General features: G+C 38.1%; 2 protein-coding genes across 13 annotated transcripts in view; one reads left to right on the top strand and one right to left on the bottom strand.

The window, feature by feature from the left end:
• Positions 1-689: 689 nt before the first annotated feature.
• Positions 690-21,591, bottom strand: BROX (BRO1 domain and CAAX motif containing). Of its 4 annotated transcripts, XM_019920379.3 has the most exons (14): positions 21,303-21,591; positions 20,623-20,685; positions 18,246-18,362; positions 15,311-15,417; positions 14,876-14,972; positions 11,933-12,028; positions 10,907-10,979; positions 9,804-9,909; positions 9,002-9,091; positions 7,165-7,250; positions 6,249-6,330; positions 5,796-5,946; positions 4,420-4,579; positions 690-3,427 (listed from the first exon to the last, which is right to left on the bottom strand). In XM_019920379.3, the coding sequence occupies exons 3-14, from the start codon at positions 18,344-18,346 to the stop codon at positions 3,341-3,343; spliced, it is 1,236 nt and encodes a 411-aa protein (XP_019775938.1). In that variant the 5' UTR covers positions 18,347-18,362; positions 20,623-20,685; positions 21,303-21,591; the 3' UTR covers positions 690-3,340. The 4 variants fall into 4 exon arrangements, with proteins under 4 accessions (XP_019775938.1, XP_019775937.1, XP_004320618.1 ...); XM_019920378.3 differs by lacking the exon at positions 20,623-20,685 and having other exon boundaries at positions 18,246-18,365; XM_004320570.4 differs by lacking the exon at positions 20,623-20,685.
• A 180-nt stretch (positions 21,592-21,771) lies between these two features.
• The window catches only part of AIDA (axin interactor, dorsalization associated), a 42,400-nt gene continuing 38,244 nt past the window's right edge, over positions 21,772-25,927 (top strand). For all 9 annotated transcript variants that reach the window (XR_002173264.3, XM_019920384.3, XM_004320571.4 and 6 more), the window contains exon 1: positions 21,772-22,035. Coding sequence is in view for 8 of the 9 variants with exons in the window: in XM_019920384.3 (XP_019775943.1) it covers positions 21,926-22,035 (110 nt within the window). In the remaining variant the exon portion in view is untranslated. The remainder of the gene's footprint in view (positions 22,036-25,927) is intronic.

The raw sequence follows: 25,927 nt of genomic DNA, 5'->3' as shown, positions 1-25,927 counted from the left end.
GTGACTCACCCCAGGCAGGCAGAGTGAGGCATTCTGGGGAGGATATATGTGAAATCTGAATAAACAAACACATGTATAAACAAACCACTGCTCCTTGAGAAATGCTGACAGAACATCACCTGGCCGGACTCTTCTACCTTTATTTTCAGTATTAGACCATAAACCTGCACCCAGCCACCAGGAGTAAGAGTGACATTACTGACATGCCTGTCCTATAGGGGTGTTTCTCAACTTTTCCTACATCATAGCAGATGATCTAGGAAATTCATTGTTTGACATTCTGGAGGTGACCAGCCTGGGAGCTCCAGCCACCTTAGGCCCTGCCCAGTCAGCCCCAGAAGGCTGAGATTAATAGCTTGAGGCAAACGACCAGAGAAGCTCTGGACAATATCAAGCTGCTGGGTGATCTAACATTTTCTCTGGGGAGCACTCTTAGAGGGAGCTATGAGCTTACACCCACCTCAAGCACATCACAGTCATCAGATACGCTGAATCGCATAAGTGATAGCTCTGGCCTTTTGGGTAAATACAATCCAACACCGCTTTCTGTTCTACAATTCAGAGTAGGCGCCCCCTCCAGATTAACTATTTTAATCCCTTTAGTTTACTACAAAAACATTTTTTAAAACAAGAATGTAAATTCGAAGCAAATTACTCAAATATCAGATTAAAGTCTTTAAATACAAAAGTATAGTAAACCAAATGACACAAGTTTATTTTTACGCACATATCGAGACAAAAATGCCTCATTTTCTAAAGCATGATTACTCTAGAAGGAAATATTTCTGAATATGATTTTATCTGAGTATATTTATATAGTACTGAAAATGCTACCTCAAAGTTTCCAAAGTACAAAGTTTTCTGCAGAGTACTGTACAGCAATAATGATAAGGTCTCTAGCTTAGCTCACCACCGTATACAAGACTGCAGCATGCTGGATAATACTGTGAATAAAAATATATGCAGGCTGAATGAAACCCTACTTCAAGATTAACCAAACAGGTCAAGGAACGTTGAGTGTTTAATGAATTCATGTAGCATAAAACAACTGATGCAAATGCATCTGTCATTTTAAAATACAACTGTGAAGAAATACGATTTTACATTGTATTAACCTTGTTACTGGCTTAATAAACATAAAAATATTTATTGAAAAACAAAAATTCCAATGAAATTGGAAGTAGAATCACTTTTATTTTCATAAATAGATAATTCAGTATATTAACAACACTTTTAGCAGGATATGTTAGTTGTCATTATCTGGTTTAAACTAAGTATGCGATAGTTAACAACAAATAGTTATTACGTCTATGACATTCATGCAACTTCTTTACATTTATTCACTTCCCCAAATTTCGAAGACGATTTCAAAGAATATTATATATAATGGGATAGTTAGTCAAAGTGTCACCTTTGCTGAGTCAACAGAATATTTACTATCTGCTTATCTTAAAGTTGCCAATTATTGATTAAATGTAATACCAGTATTTACTGCACTTTATAGAAGCACTGAGCATATTAGATGTTTTCATTCCGTATGACCCATAAAAATGTCAATATGTGAAACTGACACATATTGTGTCAATAAATTTAGGCTAGTTACTAAATTTTCAAATGTGAAAATTTAGTAACTAATAAGCACTTGTTTCTAAAATAAATAGATCTTACAGGCCAAGAGTAATAAGCTCACATCAAATACAGTTTAAAGTTTTGTCAGTAAAAGGCATAGAGCACAAAAATACAGGGAAATTAAAGTGTTTTTTCTATAAACAACAAAATAAATGTCTGTTCAGTTATTACTCCACTGATTCTGAAAACTGCAGCTTCAAATATTAAATGTTATATAGCAAGGAGTAATTAGCATTTCCATATATAAAAAAAAAACCCTCACTGATTCTATGTAGCTTTTTTTCCCATGAGTATAAACTATGATTTAAGTAATCATTTATTTTAGCACAATATTCAGATAGGTATAATCTATTTTTCACAATGAAATGTTTATTCCTATCTCAATACTTTATGCAGGTTTTACTTATTTGTCACAGAGTTGCTGTGTGGATTCAAAGGTTTATCTATGTAAGTGCTCAGCACAGTGCCTGGCACAAAGTAAGCTCTCAACATACCCTACTATTACTACTTCTATTATTTGAACCAATCTGTCATTTACAAGAGAAAAATTAGGTGATGCCCCAGGAGAATAATCAAAAGAAGATAAACCTACATGTGTGATTTTTTTTTATTAAAGTATTATGTATCCACTATTTCCCAGGTTTGTGTATATACTAAACTATTTCAAATATTACAAGGTATTTTTAAGATATACTGTACCTGTTTGCTCTCTAAGTTTCTGCTATGGCCTTTGGCCTAAAGCAATACAATTCTGACAGGATAAGTGTATTAGAAAACTATATAAAAACATGTACACTGAAATCAGGTTAACAAAGGCATTTTACTCTAACTTCTGTAACAAAGTAGTAGAGATTTACCAGTGTAATTCAGGACAACCGATCTTGTTTAGGCTTAAAGTTCTTTCTTTTCATCATGCATTATTTGACTTCTGCAAAAACATTTTCACTGTCTTTTCACACAAATACTAAGAGCTGTTACCAAGTTCTGTCCCCTAAGTAAAAAATCCATTAGAAAAAAGTACTTTAAAAAATATTGCAGGTTTGCTTACTGAGACTGAAATGAAGTACAGGGCTATCAGCATAAGAGTAAGCTCTTTAATGGTTTCAACATACCTATAAACACTGATTTCTAAGTAAATTATAGATTCTAACATGTATAAGGGATTTGGTATGAAGATTTTTTGATCTTTAACTAAAAGTGATTTTTTTTTTCCCCCAACCAGAAAAGGTAACTGACACAGAAGATAACAAGTCTCTGCTACAACTGACATATCGGAGAGGGGTAAAAAACCTTGTCTGTTAAAAACTGACTCCTGTCATCCTTCTGGTATCAAATAAGAGGAAGGAAAATAAACTTTTTTTTGTGAAGATAGAAAAACACACCTGAAACCACATGATTCTGGCCTGTAGTGTATTAACCTGAAACTTACTACTACCCAGAGTTCAGGAAGAAAAACCCAACCCCCAAATATGCCCTTTAGAAGCACAATAAAAATTTTTCACAGGTTGTCCTGATTAAAAAGGAGTTCGGAAACAAAGCATGAAACACTTCCACTGTGTTAAAAATCAAGAACAAATAAACTGAAGGCAGATTCCCTCTGAATGTACTAAATTAATCTATAGGCTTCAGAGAAATCATTTCAAGAAAGATGAAGTTCCATGGTTTATCTTATCTGGAAGAAAATTCAAAGTGCACACTGTATCAATGTATTTTAGGAGATGTAGCACCCAGTGTCCTTCTGAGGTTTGATATCTGGTTCTTTCATAGGTTTCACCGCTTCTTCTGGTTTGGGTTTAGCCTATGGAGAAAGAAAAATACAGTGTAAGTACATAAACTAAGATCTGGAAAACAAACACTAGATCTAGTCCACTTCAGACTAATATAAAGGTGATATACTAAAATACACAGCACGGAGACTAACAAAGCTGTGCCAGAAGCTACATACAAACCAATTCAATTAAAGACATAACAGGAACGCAACATTTCAGTGAAGATGCAAACCTGATGGGTAGGCAAAAATCAAGCTAACGGTACTCTTACTCTTTCTGAGGAGGGAGAAACTGAGCCATCAACCTGTGCACATGGAACCCTCAAGTTTGAAGATTACTTGTGACAGTAACAGGCTACCTCTTAGGACATTATTTAAGAGGCTGAACAGGATGCAAAAACTGTTATTTTAAGGAATAATGGTTTTAGTATGGGTAGGAAATTATATTAAAAAAAAAATTTCAAGGAAGCAGCTATGGCTACAAAATAATTCCCATCCCTTTTTCACAGACCCCCTCTCTTTTGGTAGCCAAACCTCAAAATTTCCACTTAATCTACCATTTGGTTTAGTACACTAAGATGTACTTAGATATAAATGAATAAAGCAGTCTAATTTTACCCCTGGATGATGTCACAGAATGTTGAAATTAGGTCAAATCTTCAACTACCATGCACTATGCTGAATCAAAAACAACATTGCTATAGCAATATAAACATGGATGAGCCATCCTTTTTAGACCTGTCCTCCCACACTCTTCTTAAAGGAGGCTCTGACGAATTGTAAAAAGGCAAGATAATGTGTTGAAAACAACATCACTCAACTATGTAAAAAATCAGAAGACAATTAGCGCCTAGAGGTTTACCTCTGAAAGAGTTCAGATTTTACACCAAGCACTGTAATTAGCTAATTTAACATTTAGACAAATACATGCATCTATTTAAATAGAGGACAATATCAAACTGTGAAGTCTGAATTCTCTTTTGAAATTTTTGTGAATGAATGGAAAAAACCCAATCCCGTACACTGTCATCCTTGGGTCTTTGGGTGAGATCAAAAGCAGCCAATGTTTCTGGTGTCCAGTGCACACTTGTAGGAGGAAATTCGAAAGGTACAGGTTCTACGAGACCATAAACTGCTTTGAGTTCCAGTTGTGGGGCTTCTGTTGGAACTTTTTGAAAGTAACTGCAAAAAGCAATGGAAACAGCAATTCATTCAGTTATTTGTTAACTATTTGAGTGTCTATTTATGTCCAAGACCTTGTGCAAGGAAATGACAATTTAATGATGAATTACATAGAGAACAATTTCCTGTCTCACGTAGTTTACAGATGAGTAGGTGACAAAGTCAAGAAACCCTGTCAACAACTGTGCAATGTAACTGAAGCTATGAGGGATGTGGAGTGCCGTGAGAACACAAAAGAGGGGCAATTAAAAGAGGGGCAGATTTGGGGGGTCAGGGATGCTTTCCAAAGGAAGTGATAAAAGTTAAACTGGGCACGTTCAAGGATGTGAAAGCACAGCATGACCAGATGCAGAATATAAAGGGAAGAATGCAAGACAAAAAGCAGGGACAAAATTAATTCTACAACCTCCATAGGTACTGATCTACAGTTTGAACAACACTGATTTAATAACGGAAAACTGCTTGACAGGCCTAAACAGAACTGACAGAAAATTAATTTCCCTGCTTTATACGTGGCTGAAAAGAGAATGAGATGAGTATGCCAAGAGCAGGTATGTATATATAACACACAGAGAAGGAATGGCAGGGAAACAAAGGTAAGAGAAAGTTAGGACAGTAGAAGTGGGCTATATATTAATAATTCATGTTTGAATTTTTAAACCTGCTTTTATATGTTATCATCAAAAGCAGAATAAAAGTTAGGTCTAACACAAGTGAATTCTATCACCAATTTAAATAGAAAATTAATGCTCAACTTCAATGCAACTTGATATAAAATGTATGGGAATAGAGACTAACAAACTGTGATATTATTAAAACGATATTATTATTTAAACATTATAAATACGTTCAAACCTCAGTATCTTCGGCGGATTGGTTCTGGGACCCCGGCAGATACCAAAATCCAGAGATGCTTAAGTCCCTTACGTAAAGTGAAGTAGTATTTGCATATAACCTACGCACATCCTCCCGTAAACTTTAAATCATCTCTAGGTTACTTATAATACCTAATAGAATGTAAATGCTATGTAAATAGTTGCTAGCCTGCAGCAAATTGAAGTTTTGCTTTTAAGGACTTTCTAGAATCCCCCCTCCCTGCCTCCCCATATACTTTCAATCTGCGGTTGGTTGAATTCCAGATGTGGAACCCACAGATTACAGAGGGTCAACTGCACATACCATACCGACTACTAAAATCATACTGAGCTGTACTCACATAAATCCATTTTCTCTCTGACATTTTTCAAGGGTGTTCTTCACAAGATTTCCAAGTTTCCTAAAGAACAAGTGTCCTGAAGGTTTGACTGTTGGTCCAGGGCCTTTGGTTTCTCCATATTCTTTGCATAATGCTTCTGCCTTTGCATAAACTGCATGTGAAAGGGATATACAGTCATTTGATTATAATTATTGATTATTTATACTAAAAAGGCTATTAATCAGAGATGCTCTTTAACTAGCATAAGAGCACTACCAACAATAGTATAAGGGGTAGGTAGGTATTTTCTACAAGTTCTAGGTTTTCGAAGCACTTTTTTCTTTCCTCCAATTACTTCACTGATTCTCATTCCCTTTCATGAACTCCGCCAACATCTCTTTTAACTGCCCATTCCCTTTATGATTAAACATTAGTTTTTAAAAGAGGAGTTAATATTCTGGCAGGAATACTTACATTTTTCTGCCTCTTGAAGAGACCTGATTGCTTCACCACATTTATCACTAGCCAACAAAGTCTGACCATGATAACAATAAGCCTGATAAAAGAAACAAATTTTTATTCATTCTCTCCTCAAATGATGCTTTCCACTATCATCGTTTTCTATATGCATCAGACAGAAATGCCTTTGTCCATTGTTTGAAGTATCAATGCAGTCCCTTACATCTCTTTACTTGAATAAGCTTCCCCCCATCTCTGTTGCTATATAAAGTGGAATTATGTCAAGTCTTGAGCCAAACTAGCCTTCTAACCATGGACTGAGAGCAAAAACTATTTGCTGAAACCTGTTTTTAAAATTAGGGCAGAGGGGATAAAGGAGGGAAATTAGTGTGCTAATACAGAGGGAGAAGGAGGAAGGATTTGAGGTTAAAGACTAAACAGGTCTTAAGAAAAATGTTACCAGGCTGGAATAGAACATGCTTATTCTTTAAATGTCTATCATCAATGCAGGGATTGCACATGGTCTTATGCAGTGTGTTTGAAAGCAGATTATAAGGTATAAGAAATCTTATTTATGATTCTTCACCAACCCAGGTGATACACTGTATGGCTAAGTCTTTAGATTAGCATTAGTAAATATCTTTCTCAGTGAACAGGATGAAACGAGAGAATTCTCATGAAGTTTGCAGAAGGTTCCAGCTTAAAAGTGGGTTTGAATCAAACAGTAATTCCATTGCTATAACCCAGCTCTACATCATCTCCTTCCACTCGCTTTACTCCACAATGGCTGCACTGACTATCAGGGAACATTTACTGAGAGCTGTCCATTATCTGTAAAATGCTAACAAAGAGTCAGGCGAGATGACAGAACTGGTGCTCGAGGGGCTGGAGAGACAGTAATTTACATTGTTTCTGGGCTAAAAATACTTACATAAGCTGTGTAGAAACACATTTTCAAGTGAAGATATTTTCTCCATTTAGCAGAGTATGCAGGCTCCAAACTGGATAAAGCATGATCTAAAGTTACATTTTAAAAAGCAAAATATAATTTCACCCTGATTCACTAGGAGACTTATAGCTTATGTGTTCAGATGCTAAAAGACCATTCAAGTCTAAAACTCAAGCATTCACACTTTAAAAACCTTGCTTTGGGCTTCCCTGGTGGCACAGTGGTTGGGAGTCTGCCTGCTGATGCAGGGGACACGGGTTCGTGCCCTGGTGCGGGAAGATCCCACATGCTGCGGAGCGGCTGGGCCTATGAGACATGGCCGCTGAGCCTGCGTGTCCGGAGTCTGTGCTCCGCAGTGGGAGAGGCCACAACAGTGAGAGGCCCGCGTACCACAAAAAAAAAACCAACAAAAAAACACAAAAAAAACCCCCTTGCTTTATTTAAAGTGATTTATTTTATTTACTTATTTATTTATTTAGATTTGATGGTTAATGCAATTTAAGTTTGAGATAATGATAAAAATAGCAATGACTAAGAACTTCAAAGTAAATATGAATACTATTATAGTATCTCTTTCCAACCTTTTTCATAATACAGCAATGCCAAGAATAGTCTAGTCACCCAAGTCAGAAGCAAGGATACTCTCCTAATCCTCATTCACAACCCCATCCCTGCATCTTGTATAAAACACACATGCTCATATATCCTGCCAAACACCTTTCGAATGTATTTCTTCCTCTCCATTTCCTACTCTGCTATCTTTATCAAAACCTTCATCATTTCTTCCATAGTACTTAGGAAGAAATGATTATAATCTAAGTAGAGTCAGCCTACTACTCCTTCACTAGTAAGCCCATTTCTCATCTTGCAATGATAGGGACCTTTCTTAAATTCAAGTCCAGTCAAGTCAGATCGACTTTACTATACCTTTTAAGGGGTCCCAAATACCTACCGAATGAAGGCCAAACTTCTCAGACAGGCTTACAGACCAATTCATAGCCTCACATATGCACACTTTCGTAACCTTTGCTCCTAGCTCTCATCCTGTTTCAGCTAAAACATGTCTCAGTCCCAGAATGTGCTAAGTTCTTTCTAATCTTTGTACATACTACAGAATGTTCTACTCTTCCCATATGCTAAAGCATCCCAGCAAACCTAGAATTTCTATTTCTATTTCAAAATAAGGCTAAACCACCACCTTCCTCTAGAAAGCCTTCTCGAGCATGCCCAGATCCTTTAGGTTTTTACTTCACCCCTGTAACCACACCTCATTTCATACTATAATAATGTGGTTACATGTTTGTCTCCTTCCCTAGACTGTGAATCTGTATACCCAGCAACTAAAAGAGTAACCATCTGATAAATAGAAACATATGCATGTTTCCTAAATAAGTGACTGAAAAGAATAATACGTTAAGGAGAAGATCTGAGTGCTAGTCTCAGCCTCCCACCTGCTAGCAGTTAAATTACAGATTAGTTATGTTAATTCTCTGGATTTCAGTTTCTTGTCTAAATAAGGATAGTAACTACAAGGTTGTTATAAAGACCAAAAACATTTCAAAAGAAAAACAGCTGTTTAATTATTAGATGTAACTGGTTAAAAAGGATAGCATCATCCTTTTCACTACAAGTTATGGAGCATATTAACCGTGAACAGCTCTAATTCTTTTATTTTCTTTTAAACAAGATTAATAAAATAGTGCAGCTATTACTACAGCTTTGCAAAAGATGAAACAATCTGAGAGTCCTTTTGCTTTGCTTGTTCCCTACTAAGCCAAGAGCTTAATGTGAAAATCTAAAGACTAAAAATAGAACTTACCAGCTTTTTGATAGAAATTGGCTGTTTCATATGCCAGGGCAGCAATTAGTACAGGAGCATGTTTCAGTTCAATTGCTCGAGCAATTGTTACTATAACCAAAACACAATGAAGTGAATGTATGATTAAGTTCACTTGCATTTACCTTAAGTTCAATTATAATAGCAAAAGACAGTCTGATATCTATTCGGGACTTTAATACAGTTTGTTAAAAGTTTTAACATGAAAAGTAAGCTACAGAAAATGCAAACATAAACAAGCAGAAAACACTGAGCTTGTTGGTTCTGATACCACTTCCTTAAATAAATCACTAGCCAATTACTAATCACAGAAAACCCCTACTACAAAATCGCATGATGTAAGAGGAAACAAATACTTTCAGGGCACTGGAGTTTGAAATAAAGAAAAACAAAAGCCAACAAAGTTTCTTTATTGTTTTCACATAAGTCTTCATTTATTTCCTGCCACTGAAAGGCAAAGATTGCAAGGTAAGCCAAACAGTGGAAGCAGAAAAGAAATGAGCAAGGTAGAGTGGGGGGAAAGATGAGTTATAGACTTAATTATGCTGCCAGAAATGGCATGAAATCAAAACCCTCTTAAAAAGAATCATTAAACTGTAAGGCCTTTTCCAGCTAATGAAAAATGAAGGCAAATGCTAAAGGTAAAAATCAATTTTTTAAATTCCTCACTATAAATTTCTCAAATCCTGAAACTCCAGCAATTCCAGCTAATTCTGATTTTAAAAAAAAGAACTAAATGCCAATATAGACTTTCTTAAAAAAAATCTTACAATATTTAAGATACCTTCTTGAGCTTCAGCTTGACATTGGATAATGTAAGCTTCTATGAGTCGTGCCTCTAAATCCCTCCCCTTTTCTGCGGGTGTAATTAATTTTGGGATATGACTTTCCTGAGAGAGAAAGAAAAAAAACAACAAAGAAGCCAAATTTTATTTTAACTCAGCTGTTAGAAAGAAAACTGAAGTTACGAAATATTCAATTTGGGGTTTTTCAGAAATTTAGGGTACAAACAAAGTGTAAAATGGAGCAATGTTAAGCTTACAGAGAATAAAAGTTCCTGTACACTAAAACTTTTAAAGCTTCTTATACATTTTTGTAAAAATAAGAAATTCAAGAGCAAAATTTGGGTCATAACAAATTGCTTAGATATGCAAGTCATATTCTCAACTTAGAAAATGTTTAACTGAAACGGAAACCAAATTTCCCTTTTGCATGACAGCCGAAACTGTTCATTCACATTAATAATAGCAGATATAAAGAAGACTACAGTTCTGTAGCTCACTCAGGATCACAGCCTTTTCATCACTGTAATACTATCTTATCATGAGAAAATGCAACACTGGCCTCCAGGAGCCTTCAGTAAATAGTAGTTTAATTAGAATAGGGTGGGGTTAATTCTGGTTGGAAAATACGTTAGTCTTTCCCCTAATTCTCATCACATCTCCAAGCAATTTAATGTAATTAGTGTGTACTGATTGCCCCGCTGGCATTTTCAATGAAATACAGAGAATATACTCAGAAAATCTGGTTTTGCAGAATCATGATGGCTCCTGGCAACTGCTGCATACAGCAAGGGAAATGCTCAGAACTATCAATTTTTGTGCTTTGTTTTCTCTCATCTTTTCAGAAGAGACTGAAAAATAAGCAGTGAAGTACCACTTGCATCGTCTAATTGTAAAATTCACTGATGATTTTCTGAAGTGGAAACACTTAATATTCTGTAATTGGCTGCACTCATCAACAAGGTACTTAACATAAGGAAAACAGAACACATACTAGTTCTTTCTACATGATGAAATAATTCCTTCACCCCACCCCGCAAAGAATTAAATAAAAATTATTCAAGAATTAAAGCATTAAGAATATATTTTATTATTATTATTTTACCTTTAAATGTTTAAAAATCCCAGCTGCAATTTTTAAGCTTCGATGGACTTCTTTTGCTTCATCCTCTGTTATGCTGAAAGATAGTGGTTACATTAGTTACAGGATGAATCCCGTTTCTGGTATTCTCATAAATCCACAGAAGTTAGTCATTTGTGTTTTTCACTACGTTTTCTTCTTTTTGACACTTAAGAAACTAACAAATGCACATGAAAAATATCCAAAGAGAAGATACTACAAGTGAAAAAGAGAGCTCCTGTTTAGGGGTCTGGAAAAGCCGCCTTGTTTTTCCTTCCAGATAACCTTCTGTGCATAAACAAGCATAAAAATCAATATACATTTAATGCATGCACATACTTAAAAAACACATACATACACAATATTCACCACTCTGCTCTTGTTTTAATCACCTAAATTACTTCAGAGACAATTTTACATCAGCACATAGAATTCAACTCCATTCTTAAATGGCTGCATATTATTCCCATGTTCAGGCGCATCACAGTTGGTAGTTGCCAGTTTCATATTGCTAATATCCAATTGTACTATTATAAAAACTGTATCTCATTTTATTTCACAGTTCCTTAATCCTTCAAAACATCTTTCACAAACTTATAAGGCTTTGTATTTTTCTGTGAATTGCCTGTTTATTTTCGATTTGTTGATCTTTTCCCTGTTGATTTGTAAAAGCATTATAAAAACAATTTGTCACATGCACTGCAATTTTTTTGACCAATCTGTCATTTGTTTTCTAACTTTGTTTATGGTACTTGATGTGGTCAAATAGTCAACCCTTTTCTTGGTTTGGGGTTTTATTCAGGAAGACCACCCCCATGACAAGATTATTAAAAATTTTTTCCCTTTTAACAGTGGACTCCATAATTCTGATACTTAAAATATTAACTTTATGAGGCAACCTTACAGTTATTAGAAGTGATACTTTTTATCAGTAGCCTAGACTTTTTAATAATGAAGCTCCATACGTTTGAAAAATAATAATATGCACATAACCCTTCCCTTTTAACTTACTTTTCTTTGCCAGCCAGTCTTGAAGCATATTTGGTATACCATAAAGCTACATTAAATCCCATGGAAATTAATTCAAAAACAGCATCCTGCTGGGCACTAGAATTATAAACATGATCGTTAAGTACTGTCAATGACTGAGACATCTCTATATGAAGCCTGCTATACATCTTACACAAAATCATAAAGAGCTAAATGCTAACTGAAAAAATGAAGAGTTCTTGTGTTTAATATAGGTTGGGAGGTAAGACACAAGCGCACACACACACACAATTAACACTGAATGACTAAACATAATGGTCCACGATGTACTTCATAATAGTAAACATGAGAATAGTAGTTCCCAAAGGTTACAGTATGTTGAATAGTTTTAAAAATACAGATTACTGGAACTTATCCCACAAAGAAAGTCTGGGAAGTGCCCAGAATCTGCATTTTTAACAAGTATCCAGTTGATTCTGGAGCAGGTGATTCTTACACCACATTTTAAGAAAATGGATTTCAGAGGAGAGATCATTTCAGGCTAGAATGGTTAAAGAAGGCTTAATGGTATAAACAGAGTTTGAATTGTGCCTTGAAAGATGGCTAGAAGGGAAGCAGAAGGACATCCCAGATGAGGGAATGATGCTGTTAACGCACAAGACAGGATAAAGATTTTTCTGGTGGCAGTAACCCAACTAGCTTGATTGAAGTTGCCAGTTCATAGAGAGAAATCGAGGAGCAGGAGAGCAAAAAGCCAAGCTGATGTGAAACTGTAGAAGATTCTGAATGCCAAGCCAATTGGTATACTACAAAGAAAAAGGTCTCAAAAATAAGTGTATTTTATATCTTATTTGTTTCCTTCAGATTCTATAACTAAACATGACACAAAGATGGCAAAAAGCTCACAAAGCAAATAATATTTTTATTCACTGTTGTTCTGATGAGACCCTGAAAATTCTTTATACACATTATCTCACTTATCTCAAATGATGAAGTAAAAAACCTGAAGTAATACCCTTATTACACATATAATACTAATAAAGATACAGAAAAATTACCCAAAGGGAAGAAACGAGAATCATGATTCTGCTTTGTATTTTTTATTTAATTGCTGCCTCCATCTTAGAAGGAACAGAGACATGGAAACTTTTTAGATTAAAAAAAAAAAGATTTGTTACAAAACATGTAATTAAAAAATACCTTATGAACTATCCTGTTTAATATACATTATAACATACAAAAATATGACAGTTATGAACAAACTTCTTAAAACAGTTTACCATGCCAAAAAAATTTAATGCATAGTTTAACGGCTTATTCTTTCCACCACTGGGAACTTTCCAATGAATTACATCTACTAATTACATCTAGTAATTCTAGTAATGGTGATCTAAGAGGCATATCTAATTTAAAAGTTTATCTTTAAATAATAAGATACTTTTGCTAATTTTTATGGGGGTCTCATGAATAGCTCTCTCCTGTTTACCCTTCGTTTATTTCAATCTGCCTTGCTCCCAAACACTCCATTTCTATTGTACTAGTTAAGAGTGTATACAGTTGAAAAAACATCTTTCAGAAGATATACTCACAGCACACTTTTCATTGAGTAAGTAGCAATCAAGGATTAAATAACTTAAAAATCTCAGATGTACTGAATACTCAACATTGTAACTTAAGGCCTTTATCACATAATTCTTCACTGTCTCATAAAACTATGCTGAGAAATGCTGTCACAAGGAATGAAAATTTAGCATGGTGGGGAAAACTGCCAAATTTATGTAATACAAAACACTTTAGAATCTGCCAAAGTTTTGTAATGTAACAATGGTAGAGGTTTGATTCTTTAAAAAAAGTTTTTAAGGAAAATATTCCTTAATTTTAGATGAAGTACAAAGCGGTACATAAAGCAAAACAGAAAATGAAGACTTACTTGGAAAACCTTGGTATCCCAGAATATTAAAATTTGGAAAGGACCCACAGTCCACAACTTCCTACCCAATTTATGAATTCTATTATATACAATATTCCCAAGGAAGGAAGGAAGGAAACTAACATTTATTGAATGTCTATTAATGCCTGGCATTATATCAGCCCCTTAATACAAAATTTCCTATTTTGTTCCTCACAAAAGCCCTATACCTGTAACCCCAACATACAGCTGAAGAAGCAGATGTTCACACAGGAGAAGCTCTGAGGCTGATCTACGTGTGTATGAATCCAAAGTCCACACTCCTTCCACTGTAATGCCTGCCTTGGTTGTTTGCCAATCCCCATTTCCTTCCCTTCTGATTTTATAAAACTGTTAATTCTAAAGCAAATTGAGATAAAGATATATAACTATTTAAACAACCCAATGGTGTTTAAAAAAAAAGTAGTTAAAAATTTAGCACCATTATGATTGGTTTCCTGTTATAATTAGATCTAACTAGTTTCAAGTGACTGATGAGAAAGTTCTGAGGGGAAGTTGTTAAAAAGAGCAGAAACAGTGAAATTAGGAAGAAAAACAAATACAGTACTGTCAGTCAAAAGAGTATGGAACTGGGGTGGAACTGGGGAGAATGAAAGAAGGAGACTGACCAGAGACATCTGAACTATCCATCAGAAAAGGAAAGTAGTGGAGAAAGCAAAGTTCTGCTCTGCTTGGATGGAGGCAAAGACCAAAATCTAGGTTTGGGTTTCAAATTCCCAAACCATTCTTTGTGTGTTATTAAAAGTCAAGGCTGCTCAATCTAGTTAACGTTTATATTGATTATCTCAAAAATGATTTGGTCCAGAAGAAACAAATTCTGTTTGTACTTAATAGACTGCATTAGGAGTTTAGGTCAAAAGTTTTATATATTTTCCTGATAAGGCAAAATGCTGATCAGACTTACATTTTACTTCTTCCACACAGAGGCTACGAGTTAATCGCTAGCTAAACAGTTACAAAAATGGCTTGAATTTAGTACTGTTGGTGCTGCTTACCTTGGAACCTGTCCCTGTAATGTATCAGTCCACTTGAAATTTTGAATATATCGTAACTTGCTTTCTTGGGTAGATTCATCCAATGAGTTAATGAAACCTATAAAAAGGTAGAAAACATTTTCAGTTTTACAGGAAATATCACGTGTCTGTTTAGAACATTTTTCGGAGAATGACTTTTTCAGATACCCGAATGAAACTCCCAGCCCCTCTATACCCTTCTCCTAAGGTAACATAATATGAAATATGCACACATTTAATTTTCAAAATGTTAGAAAGACCACATACTACCTTTACATTCTCACATTTCTGATACTCAAGCATACTGAAGAATATAACCTAGAAGACTAAACTATTCAAATCTGAAAAGTCTAAGAATCAAATATGAACTTCTACATAGTTGACTTTTAAAAACTTAAATTGATTTAAATAACTAACCTTGTAAAAGTGAAAAATATGAATCTGCTGCATTCTTCATCATTTGTGGATTACAGTTCAAATCAGTGAACAATTCAAGCAGTCGTGCTCTAGATGATCTCAAGTCACTTAAATGAGACAGAGAGAGAGAGTAATGTGAAGTAAGCTGTATTACAATGAATCTATGTAAAAGTGGCTTAAAAGTTTCAACTGTAAAAGCTTAAACACACACACACACACACACACACACACACACACACACACACACACACACACACACACACACACACCCCTTCCTCTAAGATATTACTAAGTATACAGGAACGAATTTAATTGGACTAACACTGGAGGTAAGTGAAATTTCCAGTAACAGTTGTTTTAAAAGTTGTACTAAAATAAACTCAGTCCAACTAAAGGAGCAAATCATGAATACAATTATATAATAAAGATACACAGCAAGTTTTAATTTTAAAAAATCAAACTAACACAAGCTTTTAAGACAGGAGGAAAGAATTACGAATGAGCAAATTAATCTGACCAGTTCACAACAGAAGTTTTTTGAAAAATGGAAATTTAACATTTGTACATAATTTTAGTATCCCCTTACAATGTCAAAATTTGACATTATGTCAAAATGTACTTAAGTACAAAACCATATTTTAAAATTGCATTCTATAATACAACACACACACAAACATGCAAAAACACGTGACCACTAGTCATTTTAAAACTGCTCCCTTGTCTCCATTCTCCTTTGCTTCTCTGCAGCAATAAATGTTGCAGACATTTATTGTTTCTTTCTCAAAATTCTTTTCTCCCTTGATTCCAATAACGCCAAATTTTCCAGATTCTCCTCTTCTCTCTAAAAGTTCCTTCTCTATTTTCTTCCATGTCCCCTTCATATTCCCACCTCCAGCAATGTTCAGTCTTTGGCTTTCTGCTCTTCTTTCTTCTGAGGTCTCATCTACGAGTATAACTACATCTAATCCTAGATCTACATTATCAGCTCTAACTTGGTCCTGTTCCAGTTACACATGTTCTTTCAGAAGGCAACTTGCTTAGCGAGGGATCCAGAAATCATATTACATGGACCATGACTAAAGACAATTGGGTGTAAATGACTAAAGACTAAATTTAAATTGTAAGCACCAAGACAGTAGGAACTGTATACCCAGAACTTAGTGTCTGGGATAAAGCATATACTCAAATTTCTGTATCGAGTGAAGTAATACTAACATTTCAAATATTTTAAGATTTAGAAGGACTGTAAGTAGCACTGATGTTTACAAAGGAGTACAAACTTAAACCTGAATGGTCTAGATGGAATGTTTATTGGTACCAGCTCTAAGGAGGCTGATTCCAAGAAAGTATATAGTAACAACTATATACAACTGACCCAAAATGGGATGGGCTACCTTATGAATCTGTCATTGTTGAGTTATTTAATTAAAAGGTGGGAGGGGTAATTCTTGGACTCGGAAAAAAATCTGAATTTTTTTCCTTTTGGCCATGCCACGCAACATGCGGTTTCTTAGTTCCCCAACCAGGGATTGAACCCGGGCCCCCTGCATTGGAAGTGCAGAGTCTTAACCACTGGACTGCCAGGGAAGTCCCCAGAATTTGAATCCTTAAGGCCTATTCTAGACTCGAATACTTTGCTAGCTATTTCCAAGTAGGCATTCAATCATCACCTGCAAACCAACTTGTGCAAAATTATATTCATATTAAAATGACAGAATTCGAGAAAAGTGTACCTTAGAAGTATCTAATTTAGGTTATTAATTTTACAGATGAGTAATTTTACAGATGAGTAATTAGTAAGAGACTTGCCCAATGCTACAGATAAAACAGTTAAGCTGGGACCAATGTCTAGGATTAGGGGTTGGCAAAGTACAACCTGTAACTTGTTTTTATACGGCCCATAGCTTAATTTTGCAAAAATGAACAAAGAAGAATATCCAATAGTGACTGTGTGTAGCCCACAAAGCCTAAAATATTTACTATTTAGCCCTTTACAGAAAAAGTTTGCTGACCCCTGGTCTAGATCAACCTTTTACTCCAATTACTTCTTTTCACAAAAAGTAGCAATTCTCTTGGTTTTCCTTTACTGGTACCACCAATGTCTTGATCATCTAGGTTCTGTATCTCATAGACTAAATGAATCCTTTTCAACTTTCCAGAGCAAATGAGACATCCGGCCAGTTGATGCCTCCTTCGAAATCTCTCTTGCATCTATCTCTTTTGTGCCAGTTAAACTGCTCTACTCATACTCCCTAGAACAAAGGTTTACCTAACAGAAATGACTTTCTCCTCTCCCTTCTTACTATCTTAAGTCAGGGGTCAGCAAAGGACCTGAAGATAAATATTCTAGGCCTAGTAGGTCATAAAGTCTCCCCTGGGAATACTCAATCTTACTGTAGAGAGGAAAGGCAGCCATAGACAATATGTAAATAAGGGGGGGGCGGCGTGTTCTAATAAAAACTTATTTTTATGAAAACAATCACTGGGCCAATCTGCAGGACACAGTCTGGCAACCCCTGATCTAAGCCATACAATGCATTTAAACCCTAGCTCAAGTCCTCTCTGCTACTGAACACTCTGAAGGCTATTTCAGGTCATAGGGACCTCTCCCTGCTCAGAACTCAATTAATTTACTATCTGGCCAATGAACAATATCCATATATGACTTTGTGGAGTCTCTTGTACTGTTGTAACATATAGCTTAACTCTTTTAATTGTGACTGTTTAGCCTCTCTGGGACTCACTCACTGACCTAAACTTGAGGACCCAGTTTAAATAATCTATGACTTAACTTTTCACATGACATTTGTAAGTTTATAAGGAGTCTAAGGTTAGGGACAGTGTGTTACATATTTCTGCACTGTGCATGACCCTAAAAAAGTACCTCATATCCATGGGGGGCTCAATCAATACTTGTGAAGACTGACAAACTTACCTGCAAATTTTTGAAGCAGCAGGGCCAGTGACTACGCCATAATAGTTAAAAGGGACAGGAGCTGTGGCTTTTAATGGGTTCCTATGAAACCAATGTGTCATTCTCTCCAGGTGTTTCCTACTGACAAAAAACAAATGTATAAAAATTAAACATAAAACATTTAATAAGCAGTGTAAATCATATTAAAATATTTTTTAAAGTAAAAGTTGAAAATTACTACAGGATATATACATTCTAATATAAAACATATATAAAACAGACATATACATAAATAAAATGCTTCACTGCCATACATCAATCTCGCTTTAACTGTTTATAGCAGCCTATGCTTAGATCAGGCCTATTAAAAAAAACAGCATTTGTAAATGTGCTCACAGTAACTGCAATGCTGAAGATACTGGAGCAGTAATGTTTAAACTTTAATGTGTATAAAAATCACGTCGGGGCAGGAGGTGGGGGCTTCTTGTTAAAATGCAAGTTCTAATTCAACAGTCTGGGGTAGGATCTGAGACGCTGATGCTGCTGGTCCCCAAACTACACTTTTGAGGAGCGGAGTACTTGACTTTGGTTGGAAAGCTGCAAATGAGAAGGGCACAGGAGCAGAGGAACGTAATTCCGAAAGAGGTTTAAATGGTGACCCTTATTTAGACTGCTAAGATTACTTGACAGAAATAGGTTTTAAATTAACTGTATCTCCCACATGATATTGCTGATGCCAACTGATTGGCTGTAGCATGTGTTCTATAATAAATATACTTTCCACAGAATAGCTAATAAGAATCAATATTTTCATGATAAAAAACCCCACATGATACTTGATCAATAAAATCTATCCTTAAAATGGTAAAAAATGGCTGAATTATGAACATATTTAGCATGTGTAACTGAAGAAACCTCAGGTAGAGTTGGAGTTGGGACAGGCCTGTAGGGGGGGCTCTCAGGTCCCGCTAGGAGACCTCAGTTAACAGGAGAGAAGTAAACCTACATCTCTGACAGGAAGGTACCTCTAGGTTACTATCAGAAGGAAGAAGAAAACTTCTCTCCATCCATGGCAGCTCAGCCAGTCAGACTGTAGCAGGCCAACCAATGAGAAGCCTCCATACTCTGGACTCCCAGGTTCCTCCAATGGACTCTCTGGTTATTACAGCCCCTCCCAACTCTCCTCTTTTCCCTATAAAAGCATGCTCCCCTTGCTTGTTCTCTGTATTTGCTTATGGTCACCCATCTTTGCATGTCGCTGATTGTGATTTCTCTTCTAGTCCCTAATAAACTCAGTTTAGTTGGTTAAAAAAATAATAATAATATCTATCCTTAGAACATACTTGTGGTTGACACCCAGGGGGAGGGCAGGTAGGGGAGGGAAGGACTGGGAGTTTGGGATTAGCAGATGCAAACTAGTATATACAGGATGGATAAACAACAGAATCCTACTGTATAGCACAGGGAACTATATTCAATATCCTGTGACAAACCATAATGAAAAAGAATATGAAAAAGAATGTATACATGCATAACTGAGTCACTTTGCTGTACAGGAGAAATTAAACACTGTAAATCAACTATACTTCAATAAATTAAAAAGAAAATAATGTCTATCCTTAAAACCCAAAACATTTAAAAAACTACCTAAGTGAAATGCCAACTTAAAAAAATTAAGTTCCACACCTTTCAGGTTAAAAAAGAAAAGAAAAAAGGAGTGTGTCACTTGCTTAAAAGTGGGAAGATATCGAAGATAATACAGGAAGGTGTAGTTGAAGACTTAAATATGGCAATTAGATTTCGGGAACTGGGAGACAAAATCGGTAAGATTTAATTAATTTGAAAGCATTATATACAATGTTGTCCATGGATTTTTCTTATCGGGGAAAAAAACGTGGGCTGCACAGTGTAAAAAATATCTACTTTATGCACCTCCCTTACCATATTTATTCATGGCAAAACCGGCTTTGGAGAGCACCAGCTATTTAAGGATGAGGAAATGCACTGTGTATTCAATGAAAAATTGAGCAAGTTCATTTGAGTAACTCAAAACATTTAACAAGTCCTTCAAAAATATATAACCTTCTAAATATCATCCACATAAATCTCCTTTATAACCTAAGTAAACTAATACTGCATCTCTGTGCATATAAACCAAGCCTCCCAGAGATAATGGCACACAATACACTTGACCGTGACAAATTTTCCACAAATACTCTTTTAAGGCGGCCTCCCACGTCCTGGATGAAAATGTCTTAAGTTCTGCATATCTTTACTTCAGGACCGAAGACGGTAAGTACCGTGTTCTCTACCCCTCCCTACCCAATCTGTCCGGTCAGAGACCCGCACTCCAGTTTTCAAGAATTCGAAGGGCGGGGTAAAAGGACGACACACCCACCTGCAGGTGCAAGGAAGGGTGCCGTTGAAGCCACCAGCACAACAGTCGGATCGAGGCTGCCACCTAAGCCGAGGCCACAGTAACAGTCCGATTACCGACAAGGGTTCCCCACTCCGGAGACCCTGGGTCCCGCGACGAACCTACCGCCCCCGAGCTCCCAACGTCCACTTCCTGTTTACCACCCAGCCTCTTCCTCCCGGGCGCCGTCCGGTTTAACGCCGTTAAGACCTTGCGCAGGCGCACACCTTAGCGTGCCCCTCCTGAACAGGCATTTTCGTGGAAAGCCGATACTATCTACCCGGGAGAGGCGGGCAGAAGGTGCCTAAACAAACTCCTATGTAGCCATAAGACTCTCCCCCCGCCCCCAACCGCTAGTGGAGACGCGGGCAAGGCGATTCAGTGAATAGAGCTGTTAATACCATTGATTCGTGGGGCTAACGTGAATTTCTTTCTCTCGTTTGTTCCAAGGCACTTTTTACACAAGTTCCATAGACTCCCGGATAGTGGTCCCCAAAAATCTCCTTCTAGTGCCTTGAAACACTTGAAGGAGTCTTTTGGGGACCACTATCCGGGAGTCTATGGAACCTGTGTAAAAACCTTGACCCTATTGCTTGGGACTCCGGGGAGACAACAGGGGTAGGGATAGTACTGGGAAACGCCCATCCTCATGACATACTTACCGGATTTCTCGATGTCTGTACAGCACCCCTCCAGAGGGAAGAAAGGCAGTGTCCGAATCCGCAAACGAGAAAGGGAGGGAGTCGCAGAGCCCGGATTACCGAACTTGAGCGACGGAAACCAGGCCTGCGGGAGCCGATCACGTGGTCAGGGCGGCCATGACAGCTACCGAGGCGGCAGTGCGCGCCGCTCTTGGGTTGAGGCTGCCGCGTTGTCGCAGTCCCCTTAAAACACTCCGTTCCTCAGCCCTTTCTTAGATATTCCTCCACAGTCTTCCCTCTTGAGCTACGGTCTCCTCCAGAAACAAAGAGCAGAGATGGCCGGGCCTCCCACCCCGAGGAAGAATGCCGCAATAACAATGGCGGCCGCTCGGTGGAGCGGGGCGGCCTCAACCTAACCCGAGGCGGGGCCTCGGGGGCGGAGCCTCGGCGGGGCGGCCGCTTCAGAGCCGCAAAGTTTGGCTGTGGCGGCAAATGGGCTTGGGCGGCTCCTTGGCGGGTGGTGGCGGTGGCCGTAGCGGTTCCTCTTGGCCCTGTTAATGTCGGGGCCAGGCCCGGGGAGGATGGCGCCCTAGAGCCCGGCCTTGCTGGGGTAGGGGCGGGAGGGGACGGGGTGGGGACCGGCCATGTCGGAGGTGACCCGAAGTCTGCTGCAGCGCTGGGGCGCCAGTTTTAGGAGAGGCGCCGACTTCGACTCTTGGGGCCAGCTGGTGGAGGCGATAGACGAGTATCAGATGTGAGTGACTAACCGCGGGAGCGGGCCAGACCGGCTCCAGTCGGCCGCCTCCCGCTTCTTTCTGTCGGTGTCTCTCATCACTGTATCTGCAGCCAAGGCTTCTCAGGGTGGGGCCCCGCAGGCGCTGGGGCTGAGATCCCACTGGCCCTGGAGACCAAGGTCCAGTCTCTGGGGTTTTTCGCTCTCCGCCTGAGCAGGGCCAGTTCCGTGCAACAGGTAGCCCTTCTTTCCTGGGGCGCCAGCCCATTCAGGCTACCTACTGAGTTCCTTGCCACCGTCTCATGGGTCCCCCGCTCTGCAGTCAGTTTCCTTTTCCCCTCTCCTCCGCCTCTCTCAGGTTGCCGCCCCTCAGTTTCTCTTTTAGAATCTCGGAGGAATACTTGTGTGTTCTCCGCCCACGTCCCCGGGATGAGGGGCCTCGCTCTGTGTACGGTGCCTTCCTCCTCCCCTGTGTAGGGCAGGAGGGAACTGGTGGCGATTGAGGGGAGGGGAGGGGGTGCCCCCAGGAGGCAGCGAGGCCGGAGGTATCTCCTCAGCTCAAAGAAAGGTCTCCTCTCGCGCCCCTTCTCCACCCCTCTTTCTGGGGAGCCGTGTTTTCCCAATTCACCTCGATTCCGTTTCGGTTTCTGGGACTGTTATTTGCTAGGCTGGGTGAGTCCCACCCACCCCCTCGCTCGGTTGCTCTGGGTGGAGTCCCTGCAGGATGTGAACAGAAGAGAGCAAAATGTGAATTAATAGACCACGCACAGGAGTCACCACCGCCTCCTTGGGTCCCTCCTCCTTTTCCTGTGTATAATGTATAGCCGCAGGGTACATGTGAGCACCAGGTTCTTTGATCTACCCAAGTCCGATTTCTTTCCCTTTATGGTTTCCTCCCAAAACTTCAGCGGTGTTTTTAAAATTAAAAGACAAGGTTTGCGTATATATTAAACCTTGCTTATAGTTTTCTTGCACATTTTACTGAAAATAGGAACTGCCTGCTGAAATGCTGTTGTTTGCAAACTGTTGCCAGTAATTACTTCTTGGTTTAAAGCAAGTTATTGTTCGAAACCATGTGTAAGTAAAACCCACCCCCCCTCCCCCCGCCCCAGCGTCTTTTGGAAAGAATACACGATTAGTGCTTGGAAGATCTAAATCCTGTATTCTTTTTCTACAATAGTTACTTGTGTTTATCTGGCCATTAAGATAATTTAAATGCGTGGATGTTCTCTATCTCATCTTACTGACTTTGAATTGCCTGTAGTTTTCAAAAGCCCTGAAAACCACCATGGTTTGGGCCATTTTGCCATGTGTAGCAACTACTGTCATTTGTTTTGCACTTTCACTTGATTTCACTTTACTCTTGCAACTGCTCGGTGAGAATATTATTATTTTCATTTTGCAAATGAGGAAACTGAAGCTCAGGTTAACCGGATTACCTAGGGTCACAAAACTATACTGCTGAAGTCTGGGTTGTTTTTTGTTTTCCCAGTTCCAAATCCTGTCTGCTCTACTATGTAGTGTTTAAGGCATTTATTAAAGATGTGTTGTATAAGTGAATTGGACAAATTAGAAGACTTCCTTCATTCCCAGAGAATGTATCCTTCATACTGTAGCCGGTTAGATAGTGAGCACCCATGTATACTCATTCTGCATTAACTAAACTTGCGTAGCCTGAAATCTAAAGCTGCCTCTCACTTGTGATGGTGGGACATCGCAGCTGTTGGCACTCAGCAGCAGACCTCACAATGGAAAGTGAAGAATACCATGTCCAATTGAAATTACAAAGGAAAATTGAATATGCAAGCTGTTTAGCTGGAATTTCTAAAAATATCTCAGCAAGAGAGTAATAAGCACCAACAAATCTATTGTTGAACCTCATTACTAACCTTGAACTTCATGATTCAGAGTAATTCTAAAATTACTATAAAAACCACCAGTGTCAAATTTGAATAGAAATATGTGATGATTGGCTTAAATTTTGTAAACATACAGGCTACATACACGATGTTGAATTTAAAATTAATACACTCAAAAATGAAGGCCAGTTGTCTTTTTTTAATTTGAATTATCTGTGAGAAAAGGAGACCATTTGGGGGCCACTAAATGATGTGAAAAAGAATGGATGGGATTTAGTAACTGACTAGATACTGAGCGAGAAGAAGAAGTCTGGGAGAACTGGCCTTTCTGACCGCAGAGGCAGCTGTGTCTTTACAGCTGTGCAACACACAGGAGTGAATTCATGGGATGGGGACTTTGTGGGGGAGGGAGTGGATGTGTTTGTACTTATCGTAAGGTAAGAATATCACAGCTTAAACAGTTTCATCACTCAGCAAGTGAGAGCTGGGCGTATAGAAATGAATAAGATTTGATATCCATCCTCAAAGTATTGAGTCTAATGGAGGATTTTATTTATTTATTTATTTATTTTTCATTGTGAGAAATGCTGGAGGATTTTAGAATAAATGGGTATTGCTATTACAGAAGTAGGAAAAGAGTAAGTGCTGCCACACTCCTTGCTGTTTCCTGAAGCATGCTTCTGCCTTAGGGCTTTTGTACTTTTTCTGGAACACTCTTCCCCCATTATCTGCTTGGACCGATTGATCACCTCCTTCAGGTCTTTGTCCAAATATTATCACTGCGAGGCCCTCTTTGTCCAGTTAAGTATGCTGTCCACTCCCACTCCCTCTACCTCAGTCTTGCAGATCCAACCCCCAATCCTGCTTAATTTTTTCTATAGTATTTATCACCATCTAAAGTACAATATATTTTATGTATTCATTTGGTTGGTTGTCTCTCTCCCCACTTGAACGTAAGGTCTTTGAAAACAGGGTATAGGAGGGGTTGTCTATTTTGTTCTCTACTGTATACGTAGTGTCCAGAGTAGCACTAGACTGTTATCAAGTAATTATTTATTTAGATATTATATAATTGTTGTATTCTAGTGAATGGCTTGATTCAGGAATATGCTGTGGGAGCATTAAGGAGTTGATGCCACAGTACTGTTGGAAGATTTCAGCAAATTATGTCAAAACTAAAATTGCTATCTAAAATATACATGATCAATTAAAAACAACTCCCTCCAGCAGGCCACCTCTTTCAGCAACCTGGGGGTACCTGCACCCTAACTTAGGGTAGAGTGGCATGGACTCTGCTGCCTAGAATCAGCTATTTCACAGGATCAGTCCTGAGGCATTAATCTGGCACACAGATGCTCAATAAGTATTTGTTAAATGAATGGGTGAGTTTGAAGATTGGATAAGCCTTGTTAATCATCCTTATTATGCCTTGTGTCAGTGCCTCTCAAGGTGTGGTCCCACGTCCTTGCTGGTCTGCAACGAGATAAATAAAGAAATGGGGATTTAAAATTTAGGAATTTCATTGTGGTGTGACATCTTAATGATAGTTTTTATTTTATTTTATAAAAGTATTAGCCTGGAACAGATTGCAGGGGAAAAAACTAGTTCTTCACTCTAAATAGTTTGAGAAGCACTTGTTTCTGTCATGGATTGCTGTGGGGTTTCTGTGGGTCACTTGTTTATGTGCTTTAAGGATATTTAAAACTTCCCCTTGAGAGCAGTCCTGTATTACCTGTAGGCACCCTTGGAAACTGAGGTTATTCTCTAGAGAAAAATATTTGATAGGTTTTTTACCTTTACTAATAGAATGTCAACTCTTACCTGCTCATCTGATACCCAGAGCAGGTGGATTTTCCCTCAGTGGACAGATTTATGTCTCACTTTGTCTTAAAATGGTGCAATCATTTATGGGCTTAAAAATTTTTAATTTTTTAAAAATTAATTTTATTTATTCATTTATTTTTGGCTGAGTTGGGTCTTCGTTGCTGCGCCCGGGCTTTCTCTAGTTGCGGTGAGTGGGGGCTACTCTTCGTTGCGGTGCGCGGGCTTCTCAT

This window comes from Tursiops truncatus, chromosome 1 (assembly GCF_011762595.2).
Source record: "Tursiops truncatus isolate mTurTru1 chromosome 1, mTurTru1.mat.Y, whole genome shotgun sequence".
NCBI lineage: Eukaryota > Metazoa > Chordata > Mammalia > Artiodactyla > Delphinidae > Tursiops > Tursiops truncatus.
The sequence above is the reverse complement of the archived record's forward strand: the minus strand, read 5'-3'. Positions and strand labels throughout refer to the sequence as shown.